Source organism: Ahaetulla prasina, chromosome 18 (assembly GCF_028640845.1).
Source record: "Ahaetulla prasina isolate Xishuangbanna chromosome 18, ASM2864084v1, whole genome shotgun sequence".
NCBI lineage: Eukaryota > Metazoa > Chordata > Lepidosauria > Squamata > Colubridae > Ahaetulla > Ahaetulla prasina.
This window is the reverse complement of record NC_080556.1, coordinates 8,470,473-8,483,171: the sequence shown is the minus strand read 5'-3', so window position 1 is coordinate 8,483,171 and position 12,699 is coordinate 8,470,473. Positions and strand designations below refer to the sequence as shown.

The window sequence follows — 12,699 nt, the reverse complement described above, 5'->3', positions numbered from 1 at the left end:
AACAGCCTTCCCCATGCCCCCAGAAGCCCTCCGGAAGCTGGAAACAGCCCCATTTGTCGTCTTCCGGTGGGACCAGAAGGCCTGTTTTTTTGCTCTCCCCAGCCTCTAGAGCCTTTCTAGAAGCCTGGGGAGGGCAAAAACAGCCTTCCCCACCTCCCGCAGAGGCCCTCCAGAGGCCGGAAACAGCCCGTTTGCCAATTTCCAGTGGGCCCAGAAGGCCCGAAAATCAGCTGGCCGGCACACGCACGCACTCCAGAGCTGAACTCGCGTGCCCACACAGATATGGCTACGCGTGCCATATACCGGTTCGCCATCACGGGCCTATGACTTGCTGTTTATATGTACACTGTGAGCTTCTGCAACAACCAGACACAAATTCCTTGCGGGTCCGAGATCGCACTTGGTCAATAAAGAATGCAATTCAATTTCCACAAAGGCAGAGAGAGCTTCTCGCTTTCCCGCACCAACCTGCTCACGAATGTTATGGCACAGAGCCATATCGGCGTCTTGTTTGCCGCTATGGAAAAGGTCCAGCTGGGCGAATTGCGACCTCAGGACGCTGCCCTTCATCAGGTAGACGCTAGAAATGTATGGGACATTCCAGAGGCCACTGAGACAAAGAAAGAAAAAAGAGACCAAGAAAGAGAACCAATCAGGCCTAAAAAGAACCGAGCCAGATAATAAATGGATGAAGCAAATTGAAAAAGACATGGGGTAAAATGTAAAAATTTGTTACTACGGGTTCTGTGGGCGTGGCTTGGGGGGGTAATGTGACTGGGTGGGCGTGGCTTTTTTTTTTTATATACTTTTAAAAGCATTTTTTCTACAACCTGTTCGGCCGGAGACGTAGTAAAAAAATGCTTTTAAAAGGTTCTGGCGGTCAGGCAACTCAGCTGTGATCACCAGAGGAGCCTTTTAAAATCACTTTTTTCCCCAACGTCTTTGGCCGAACAGGTTGTAGAAAAAAATGCTTTTAAAGGGTTCTGACGATCCCAGCTGAGCCGCGCGATCATCAGAGGCTTTTTTTTTTTTTTACTTTTAAAAGCATTTTTTCCAGCCGAAGAAAAAATGCTTTTAAAAGTTAAAAAAAAATTCTGATGATCGCTCAGCTCAGCTGGGCATGCGAGGGGGCGGGCAGGGATTTTTGCTACCGGTTCTCTGAACCACCCACCGCCATCGCTACCGCATCGGGCGATCCGGTCTGAACCGGGAGCATTTCACCGCTGAAAAGACATTACTTTCGCTTTTTTTGTCACAGAGGCTTAGTTTCAACAGATCCTGAGTAACTCAAAATGCAACTTGATGCACAAGGCTTAGCATCGTATTAAGCCAGGGGTGAAATCTACTTATCTTCCCTACCTGTTTGGAAGCTTGGACCCTCTGCGCATGCGCAAAACCTTCTGCGCATGCACAGAGGCTCAAAAACAGGTTACTTCCTGTGGGAAGTGACGTCTGGGTGGGCGGGCGGAGCCTCGTGCTGCCGCTGCTACCGGTTCGGCTGAACCAGGCTGAACCAGTAGCATTGGGTGGAAACTAATCAAGGAGAGAAGCGACTTAGAACTAAGGAGAGATTTCCTGACAGTTAGAACAATTAATAAGTGGAACGACTTGCCTCCAGAAGTTGTGAATGCTTCAACACTGGAAATTTTTAAGAAGATATTGGATAACCTTTTGTCTGAAGTGGTGCAGGGTTTCTTGCCTGGGCAGGGGGTTGGACTAGAAGACCTCCGAGGTCCCTTCCAACTCTGTTATTCTATTTTATTTTATTCTATTCATTTCGCCCCTGTATTAATACTTCAGTGTCTGAGTAAAAGCATACCGGAACTGAACAGAAAGAAAGCAGCTTCTGAACCGCATTGATTGTTTTCAGCTATGCGATTCACAGCCCTCAAATCTCCGGAGAAAAACAGTTTGAAGGAGAATTCTGGACGGACTTTTTCTCCCGAGTCTGTCACTCTACTCACATCCTCCGCCTTTGGACAATGTCCCTATAATCCTCTGAGCGGGCATAATAGCCATCGGGACTCAAGGCCCCCCAGAAGTTCGACCACAACTTCCCGATGCGGCTCACGAGAGGGGCGATCACAAACCTGGCATGGAGAGAGAGAGAGAGAGAGAGAGAGAGAGAGAGAGAGAGAGAGAGAGAGAGAGAGAGAGAGAAAGAGAAAGGAAGGAAGGAAGGAAAGGGGAGAGAAAGAGAGGGACAGACAAAGAGAAATAGAGAGAGAGAAAGAAAGGGAGAGAGAAAGAGAGGGACACAGAGGGACAGAGAGAGAGAGAAAGAGAGGAAGAGAGAGGGAGGGAGAAAGAAAGAGAGAGGGGGGGTCAGAGAGAAAGAGAAAGTGAAAGAGAGAGTGAAAGAGAGACACAGGGGAAAAGAGAGAGAAAGAAAGAAAGAAAGAGAGGAAGGGGGAGAGAAAGAGGGACACGGGGGGACAGAGAGAAAGAGAGAAAGGAAGAGAGAGAGAGAGAGAAAGAAAGAAAGAGAGGGAGGGAGGGACAGAGAGAGAAAGAGAAAGAGAGAGTGAAAGACAGAGACCGGGAAAGACAGAGAAAGAAAGAAAGAAAGAAAGAAAGAAAGAAAGAAAGAAAGAAAGGAAGGAAGGAAGGAAGGAAGGAAGGAAGGAAGGAAGGAAGGAAGGGGGAGAGAAAGGGAGGGACACAGAGGGACAGAGAGAGAGAAAGAGAGGCAGAGGGAGGGAGGAAGAGAGAGGAAGAAATAAAGAAAAGAAAGGAAGAAAGAAAGAGAAAGAGAGAGAAGACATTAAAAACACTTCCAAGACTAAGGCGAAGGCGTGTTCTTTTTTTGATTATATTGTCGTAGGAATGAGTGAGGCTATTTGTCCACTCCATCCTTTAAAAATACCCCAGACAGCCAAGGTAATTCTTACACCCACTACAAGTAGTCCTCGACTTAACGACCACAACTGAGCGCAAAATTTCCGCTGCTAATTGAGACATTTGTTATGTGAACTCTGCCCCATTCTGCGACCTTTCTTTCCACGGTTGTTAAGTGAATCAGTGCAGTGCAGTTATTCCCAGTGCAGTTATAGCTGGATTCACTTAACAACCGTGTTAAGCGAATCGGGCTCCCCCATTGATTTTTCCTTGTCAGAAGGCCGCAAAAGTGAATCACGTGACCCCGGGACACAGCAACCGTCATAAATATGAGTCGGCGGCTGCCGAGCGTCTGATTTTTAATCACGGGATTGTGCAGCTGCTGCAAAGGTTACAATTGTGAAAAGACGGTCATGTCACTTTTTTCTGCATAACTTCGAACAGCCATTAAACGAACTGTTCTAAGTCAAGGACTACCTGTATAAAGATGCAAAATATATTTGCCTATCCTGAGGGATTCGGCTTTAAAATCCAAAATCAATTAAACTTCCACGGCAGGTGCAGACAATAGGATCTGTTTTGAGCTAGCAGATCCCTCGGTGATCTGGAGAAAGGAACGGCTGGGTCCCGAAGGGAGGCCACTGGACTTCCTGGTTTTTCTTTGTGAAGACGTTTCGCTTCTCGTCCAAGAAGCTTCTTCAGCTCTGACTGGATGGTGGGGAAGGGAAAGATTTACACTCCTTGCAGACAGCCGGTCATTTGCATCCTTTCTAGAGGGTTGTTGAGGCCACTTGGAAGTTTATCTGTGTCCTCAGAGTCACCTGAGTGGGGCTAATGGTTCCTGTAGCTGTCTGGTTCTGTCTGTCTGTCTGTCATAACTGTCTGTCATAACTGTCTGGTTCGGTTCTGCAGCCCAACAAGAAAAACACAGACTTCAGAGGATAATTAGAACTGCAGAAAAAATAATTGCTACCAACCTGCCTTCCATTGAGGACCTGTATACTGCACGAATCAAGAAGAGGGCCGTGAAAATATTTACAGACCCCTCACATCCTGGACATAAACTGTTTCAACTACTACCCTCAAAATGACGCTATAGAGCACTGCACACCAGAACAATTAGACACAAGAACAGTTTTTTCCCGAAGGCCATCACTCTGCTAAACAAATAATTCCATCAACACTGTCAAACTATTTACTGAATCTGCACTACTATTAATCTTCTCATCGTTCCCATCACCCATCTCTTTCCACTTATGACTGTATGACTATAACTTGTTGCTGGCAATCCTTATGATTTATATTGATATATTGACCATCAATTGTGTTGTAAATGTTGTACCTTGATGAACGTATCTTTTCTTTTATGTACACTGAGAGCGTATGCACCAAGACAAATTCCTTGTGTGTCCAATCACACTTGGCCAATAAAAATTTTTATTCTAGTCTGCAATTATTTTTCTGGAAATCTGTTCCTACTCCCACATCATTAGAAGGTGTTCAATCCCAAAGTTGCTTTTGTTTTTTTTTTAAGAGGCAACTGGACTTTCTGGTTTTTTTTCTTCTGAAGGCGTTTCGTTTCTCATCCAAGAAGCGTCTTTGGCTCTGATTGGATGATGCTGGGGAAACGAAAGGATTTATACTCCTTGCAGACAGCCGGTCATTTATGTTTTTAAATAGAATCGTTGAGGCCACTTGGAGGGTTTATCTGTGTCCTCAGGGTCAGCTGAGTGGTGCAAATGGGTGCGGAGCTTTCTTGGAACTGCTGAAAGGACTTGTGTTGTAGACTGGAGATAGAGGATGTTTGTATCCCTCCCCCTCTGTTGACACGGCAGTTCAGTTTGGACATAGATGGCCTCTTTGACCCCTCTTTCAAACCAGCGGTCCCCTCTGACCAAAATGTGGACTTGGCTGTCGTCAAAACAGCAGCCTTTGTCTTTCAAATGAGGATGGGCTGCTGAATCTAGTCCTGATGGGTTTGTTTGTTCTGCTATGTTGAGCCATGCGTTTGTGAAGTGGCTGTTTTGTTTCCCCCAAATGTCTAACTGTCTGCAAGGAGTTATAAATCCTTCCATGTTTCCCCACCATCCAGTCAGAGCTGAAGTTTCTTGGATGAGAAGCGAAATGTCTTTAAAGAAAAATCGAGAAAGTCCAGTTGCCTCCTGCAAAAAAAAATAAAAAAGGACCTTTGAGACAACTAATGATAGCTGGGTCTTCCCTTCACCCTGTCAATCCCAGGAAGGCCACCTCCAACTCACTTATTCTGCTCCATCAGGAACTGCAGGGTTTCTACGTTCTTGAGCACCACCTCGGCATCTAGGCTGAAATAATATTCACACGCGGGATTCCGCTTGCACAGATTCCTAGAAGGGCAGGAAGGAAAGGAGTCAGGCCCTTGACCGCTGAAGGCGACGAGGACCGCGTTTGGGGGAACCTCTCCGCGTTTCTTACATGCTCAAGTTGCGAGCTTCGGCGTTCTCCAGGTTATCCTCCGGCCCCATCACTTTCAGGGAGCGATACTCCTGGCCGTGCTTGTCCACAAAGGAGCTCACCTGAGACAGGTGATGTTCCTCCTGCACGTGACGAGAAGCACATTCACCAGCTGTCCTTGTGCGTTAACCGTATTTTTCGGACTGTAAGACGCAATTTTTTTTGTCTCCCAAAAGGGGGCGAAAATATCTGTGCATCTTATACACCGAATATTGCCGAAGCCCAGTCTACCCGCCGGCTGTTTTTTGGCCTCTGCACACCCTGTTTTGGGGCCTTTTTTCCAGCTTTTTCAGGGCTTTTTTTGGCCCATTTTTGAGGCTTTTTTCAGCCAGTTTTTGAGGCTTTTTTTGGCCTGTTTTTTAGGCTTTTTGGACTTGTTTTGGGGGCTTTTTCGGCCTGTTTTGGGGGCTTTTTTCAGTCTGGTTTTTAGGCTTTTGGGGCCTGTTTTCAGGGCTTTTTTTAGACTGCTTTCTAAAGAAAAAACGAGCCCAAAAGCCTCAAAAACAGGCCAAAAAAGTCCCCAAAATGGTGCAAATAAAGCCGAAAAATGGGCCGAAAAAAGCCTAGAAAATGGGCTGAAAAAAGCCCCCAAAATGGTCCAAATAAAGCCTCAAAAATAGGCCCCCAAAGCCTCAAAAACAGGCAAAATAGCCCCCAAAATGGTCCAAATAAAGCCTCAAAAATGGGCCAAAAAAAAACAGCCCCGGAAACGGGTCGAAAAAAGACTGAAAAAGGCCTGAAAAAAAAGATAGGCCCAAAACTTTCTTTGGTTGTTTTCCTCTTCTAAATTTAAGTGCGTCTTATAGTCCGAATAATACGGTATGAGATGGCTTGCAGGCAGGCAGTTTGAGTTGCTCACGGATGAGATGGATTGCAGGCCAAGCTGCCGGGAGGAGGGGCTGAGTGGGGAGGTGGGAGGGGTGCCTTCTCATCCAGATAACTCTTACTCACGTGATTGTGGATGAACAAGTGGATTTTCTTTTTCGGATAGCGGAGAAGCTGGAGCCTTTTGAAGAACTGGTCGAGGAAAGGGGTGGGCTGCTCAATAAAGACGCCAATCACGATCAGAGGAAGGGAGTCTTCCTGCAAGGGGGCAGGGGGGGGGGGCGGGAAAAAGAGGATCAGGCGCAGAAGTTCACAGAGCTGCCTCTGGATTTCATCCTATTTGGTGAGTTGAAAAGAGCCACTTTTGTTCTGACCGAGGCTCCCTTTAAAAGCAGGAAGCAGGAACTGGTCTCAGCAAAACCTCTTTTATTTCATTCACAGTCAGCAAGACCTGTCCAAACAGTTTTTCAAAGGAAGATTTATCAACACAGACCTTATCTCGCTTGGGAAGTTGCCAGGTAACTTGTTTCCAAATGCAGAGTAAGGCAAAACTTGGCACAGAGTCTCTTCAGATTCACGGACGGATCTTCCCACTCTTGAAACGACCGACCGACCAAATTGTTTCCTGCAAAAGCCCCCTCCCTGTTCGCTCCTCTTTTGTTTCCTATGGGAGGGGCCAATCACCTCCAAGGTGTGGCTTTACTCCCACGTCGACCCTGCTTTCTGAGTAGTTCTTGTCTTCTGGCAGCTCTGCGCATGCGCACACTGGGAACAAACTCAAGCTCTTTCTCTGCCTCACTGCTGTCTCGCTCCCTCTCTGCCTCCGACACAGAGCCCTCGTCCGAGCTTTCCCCAGCACCCAGGACTGGCCCAGGTTCCTCCCCAGCCTCCTCACTCTCTGACTCTGATGCCAGCTCTGCTGGTCGCTGGCGGGCCACATCAACTTTATAGCAGAGGTGTCAAACTAGGTTTCTTCAAGGGCATGATCACATTATAGTTTTCTACAGGCTGGCTGGGTTGGGTGGGGGGAGATACAGGATGGACATGCGCCCTGCAGGCCAGTCTTTTGCTATTTCCAGGCCAGGTGTAAGCACCCCTTAAATTCGACACCCCTGCTTTATAGTAATTGCACTTCACAGTGCTTCACAGCCCTCTCTAAGCGGTTGACAGAGTCAGCCTATTGCCTCCAACAATCTGGGTCCTCATTTTACCGACTTCAGAAGGATAGAAGGCCGAGTCCGCTTTGAGCCAGTCAGGACTGAACTCCTGGCAGTGGGCAGAGTCAGCCTGCAATACCGCATTCTATAGTAACTACCGCAATAAGGAGAACTATAGCACTTAAGACTTATATACCGCTTCTGTCGTGTCCCACTCCTCCTCTGACGGCCGGGTCAGGGAAGTCCGTATCAAGCGTGGCTGCAAAGCCTCTGCAGCTTTGCCAAAGTCCTATCAGAGTTCTCAGGGCAGGCAGGAGTCCAAGATGTGACTTCAGCAATCCAAGTTAGACTTTGCCTGACTCAAAGAATGCCAGAAAGCAGATCCTTTATATAGGCCATGGGGTGTGGCTCCATGACTCAGCACTTATCCAGGCCTGCCCCTCTCTTCCTTTTGCTGACATCGCCTCTCTATTATCCGGAAGCGAGGATCTCTCCAGCCTCCAGCTGTTGGTAATATTAGCTCATGACTGGCTTCACATTCTTCAGGCTCACATGCTGTGGGGCAGGGGTTTAGTTGCTCCGTTTGTCTGGGCATGGTGCCAGGACTGGGGGCTGGAGGCACGTCAGGCCATTCGTCTTGCTTGGCCTGTCTGGGCATGGTGCCAGGGCTGGGGGCTGGAGGCATGCCAGGACATTCTTCCACACTATCAGCGTCCGGCAGGAGATAAGAGGGGCCCGGCTGCGGCGGGGGGAGCGAGCGAGGCACAACAGCTTCACAGTGCTTCACAGCCCTCTCTAAGCGGCTTACAGAGTCAGCCTATTGCCCCCCAACAATCTGGGTCCTCATTTGACCCACCTGGGAAGGATGGAAGGCTGAGACAACCTTGAGCCTGGTGAGATTCGAACTGCCAAACTGCAGGCAGCCAGCAGAAGTCGTCTGCAGTACTGCACTCTAACCACTGCGCCACCGTCGCTTATAAAGTTATATTGAACTGCTGGCACTTGGCAGAGTTCGCCTGCAATACTGCATTGTAACCAATGGGCCACTACGGCTCTTTTTAATTTTTTTCTTTTTAAAAAGGGAAATCAATTTGTAAGAGGGGTTACAATTTTTTTTAAAATCCAACCTGCCTGGAAATTCCTACTTCCTGACTGCATCATCTCATCCCAGGCAATGCAAAAAACCCACGCAGTCAAATTTTCTTGCTAACCCCCCCAAGGAAATTCAGCCTTGGCCATCCGGCAAACGTAAAACTGATTTAAAAGCATCTTTCTTCCACATGCCGAAATGTTTGGGTTTTCAAGCCTACAAATGATACAGAAACTCTAATAGCAAATTTCCTATCTTTGAGAAGTTCAGGATTCTCTGCACGGTGCCAAGAAAAAACAACGAAACCATGCAAAGTGCAGGGTTGGTTTTTTTAAAAAAAAAAAAACACCTTCCCCAATCCTGCCCGGCATTGCACGAACTCTTACTTTCAAGCCGCTGAGATTCTTCAAGCCTTCTTTGCAAACGGTGCAGCCCGTCTCAAAGGTCCAGGACCGAGGGATGTAGTTCCCCAGGTAATTCAGCTGCAACTTTAGGGAGAGAAAGAGGCTGTGCTCAGAGTGCGGAAACAGAAAACTTCCTTCCTTCGTCAATCCGACTCCAGCATAATAGAATTAGAATTAGAATTAGAATTAGAATAGAATAGAATAGAATAGAATAGAATAGAAAAGAAAAGAAAAGAAAATACAAAATGGAATAGAATAGCATAAAGAAATAGGAATAGAATAGAATAGAATAGAATAGAATAGAATAGAATAGAATAGAATAGAATAGAATAGAATAGAATAGAATGAATGGAATACAATAGATAGGATAGGATAGGATAGGATAGGATAGGATAGGATAGGATAGGATAGGATAGGATAGGATACAATTAGAAGAGAAGAGAATAAAGAAATAGGAATAGAATAGAATTAGAATAGAATTAGAATAGAATAGAATAGAACAGAATAGAGAAATAGGAATAGAATAGAATTAGAATAGAATAGAATAGAATTGCATTGCATTGCATTGCATTGAATTGAATACTTTATTGGCCAAGGGTGATTGGACGCACAAGGAATTTGTCTTTGGTGCATAAGCTCTCAGTGTACATAAAAGAAAAGATACATTCATCAAGAATGTATGTACAACACTTAATGATAGCCATAGGGTAAAAAATAAGCAATCAAATCATACTAAGAAACAGTATAAATCATAAGGATACAGCAACAAGTTACAATCATAATTGGAAGGAGATGGGTGATGGGAAAGATGAGAAGATTAATAGTAGTGCAGATTTAGGAATAATTTGACAGTGTAGAGGGAATTATTTGTTTAGCAGAATGAGGGCGTTCGGGAAGAAACTGTCCTTGTGTCTAGTAGTTCTGGCGTGCAGTGCTCTATAGCGTCGTTTTGAGGGTAGGAGTTGAAACAGTTTATGTCCAGGATGTGAGGGATCTGTAAATATTTTCCCAGCCCTCTTTTTGACTCGTGCAGTATACAGGTCCTCAACGGAAGGCAGGTTGGTAGCCATGGTTTTTTCTGCAGTTCTAATTATCCTCTGAAGTCTGGGTCTGTCTTGTTGGGTTGCAGAACCAAACCAGACAGTTACAGAGGTGCAAATGACAGGCTCAACAATTCCAGAGCCTTTCTAGGAGCCTGGGGAGGGCGAAAACGTCCTTCCCCACCCCCCGCAGAGGCCCTCCGGAAGCCGGAAACAGCCCGTTTGCTAACTTCCGGTGGGACCATTAGGCCCGAAAATCAGCTGGCCGGTACACAGATGTGCGCCAGAGCTGAACTCGCGTGTCCACCAGTATGGCCTACGCGTGCCATAGGTTCGCCATCACGGTCCTAGAAGGAACATCCTATTTCCAGGGATTTGGCATACCTTGGTGGGTCCGTTTCCATGAATCACAACAGGGAGGGTATCGAAGGCCAGATTCCGCACTCTCACCTGGCCGTTTTCGAATTTGAGAGCCACTTCGTCTTCGGAAGCAAAGAAGCAGAGAAAAAGAATGAAACAACAACAACAACAACAAGGTTCTTTCACGTGTATGCCAGGGGAGATAATGGTTTGGGGAAATTAATAAAGCTAGACCAGCTTGTGTTGTGTCTTGCCCGCTCTCACAGCAGCCGGGGCCTTCTTATCTGCTCCCGAACACGGAGGAATGTATGCCTCCCGTTCCCAGTCCTGGCTCCATGCCCAGACAAGCTGAAGAGGAAGGGGCACCTCCCGGTCCCAGCCCTGGCTCCATGCCCAAGCAGGCTGCAGAGGAGGGAGCACCCCCCGGCCCCAGCCCTGACTCCACGCCCAGGCAAACGGAGCAGCTAGACCCCTCCCCCTCCTCCACAGCATGTGAGCCTGAGGAAGGTTTATTTCCAACAGCTGCTGATTGGAGTGACCCTCGCATCAGAAGATTGGATAGGCGGAGGCAACAGAAGGAAGGGAGGGGCAGGCCTTAATGAGTGCTGAGTCATGGAGCCACACCCCATGGCCTATATAAAGGACCTGCTTTCTGGCAGTCTCTGAGTCAGGCAAAGTCTAAACATATCTTGCTGAAGTCACTTTCTGGTCTCCTGCCTGCTCTGAGGACTTTGCTAGGACTTTGGGCAGAGCTGCAGAGGCAAGCCTGATTCGGATTTCCCTGACCCGGCTGTCAGCGGAGGAGTGGGACACGACAGCTTGTCATGTCTACCACGCTGCTTGCTTCGCTTCACAACCTGCCAGCCTGACACTGGCACCTAAGTGGGAGGGAGGAAGAATAGGAATGCGGGAGGATGAAAAAGGGGGGACGGTCCGGGATCCACGCTCTGCTGGACAAGGAGGAGAGCTCAAGGCCACGGAAAGAATGCAGAGATGGAGAAGGCCCGACCAATCTCCGTTCCCAAAACAAAATAAGCGTTGCTGATTGGACGCTGACCAATAGTTAAGGAGGAGGCCAGGGGAAAAAGGATAGTTCAGTGCGAAGTTCTTTGCGCCGACTCGCCAGATTCCGCTTTCTTTTTGTCTCCAACCATTTATTGCTCTAGTAAAGTAGGGTCTTGGTGAAATCGCAGGCCAGGAGTCTTCTTACGCTAGCTGGCTAAGTCGGACGGATGCCATTCAGCTTTTCAAAGCAGCCACGTCCTTAGAAAAACCCCAATCCAATCCAAGATATAACCTTATGAGCGACGGTGGCACAAGTGGTTAGAGTGCAGACCTGCGGGCGACTTCTGCTGACTGCCGGCTGCCTGCAATTTGGCAGTGAGAAACTCACCAGGCTCAAGGTGGACTCAGCCTTCCATCCTTCCGAGGTGGGTCAAATGAGGACCCAGATCATTGGGGGCAAGAGGCTGACTCTGTAAACCGCTTAGAGTGGGCTGTAAAGCACTGTGAAGTGGTATATAAGTCTAAGTGGTGTTGCTATCTTCCTTCCTTCCTTCCTTCCCTCCCTCTCTCGTGGTTAGAATGCAGTATTATAGGCTAATTGTGGCAACTGCCAGCAGTTCAATTCCGACTGACTGCAGATTGACTCAGCCTTCCATCCTTCCGAAGTCAGTAAAATGAGGACCCAGATCGTTGGGGTCAAGAGGTTGACTCTGTAAACCGCTTAGAGAGGGCTGTAAAGCACTGTGAAGTGGTGTATAAGTCTAAGTGGTACTGCTATCTTCCTTCCTTCCTTCCTTCCTTCCTTCCTTCCTTCCTTCCTTCCTTCCTTCCTTCCTTCCTTCCCTCCCAATGGTAAGAATGCAGTATTACAGGCCAATTCTGGCAACGGTCAGCAGTTCAATCCCGACCAGCTGCAGGTTGACTCAGCCTTCCATCCTTCCAAAGTCAGTAAAATGAGGACCCAGATCGTTGGGGGCAACAAGCTGGTTCTGTAAACCGCTTAGAGAGGGCTGTAAAGCATTGTGAAGTGGTATATAAGTCTAAGTGGTACTGCTATCTTCCTTCCTTCCTTCCTTCCTTCCTTCCTTCCTTCCTTCCTTCCTTCCTTCCTTCCTTCCCTCCCTCCCAATGGTAAGAATGCAGTATTACAGGCCAATTCTGGCAACAGCCAGCAGTTCAATCCCGACCGGCTGCAGGTTGACTCAGCCTTCCATCCTTCCAAAGTCAGTAAAATGAGGACCCAGATTGCTGGGGGCAATAAGCTGGTTCTGTAAACCGCTTAGAGAGGGCTGCGAAGCAGCGTAAAGCAGTATATAAGTCTAAGGGCTATAGCTATTTCCCACCCAATGCAATAGAAGTATATTTTAGCAGCAGTTTGATTTTTTTTTTTAAAAAAAAGTCTCTAAAGACCTTAATTAAATCTTTGAGGGTGTCCCCCCCAGACATGAAATAGCAGGTAATGAAATAAGCCATGCAGCAGCGGGAAGGGG

General features: G+C 47.4%; 1 protein-coding gene across 1 annotated transcript in view; it reads right to left on the bottom strand.

The window, feature by feature from the left end:
* PLOD1 (procollagen-lysine,2-oxoglutarate 5-dioxygenase 1) overlaps positions 1-12,699 on the bottom strand; it is a 29,532-nt gene that overhangs the window by 8,493 nt on the left and 8,340 nt on the right. Inside the window, exons 8-14 of the mRNA XM_058160894.1 lie at positions 10,229-10,326; positions 8,787-8,888; positions 6,280-6,411; positions 5,290-5,411; positions 5,097-5,201; positions 1,965-2,090; positions 469-610 (exon numbers count right to left, since the gene is read on the bottom strand). Of these exons, the coding sequence (XP_058016877.1) occupies positions 469-610; positions 1,965-2,090; positions 5,097-5,201; positions 5,290-5,411; positions 6,280-6,411; positions 8,787-8,888; positions 10,229-10,326 (827 nt within the window). The remainder of the gene's footprint in view (positions 1-468; positions 611-1,964; positions 2,091-5,096; positions 5,202-5,289; positions 5,412-6,279; positions 6,412-8,786; positions 8,889-10,228; positions 10,327-12,699) is intronic.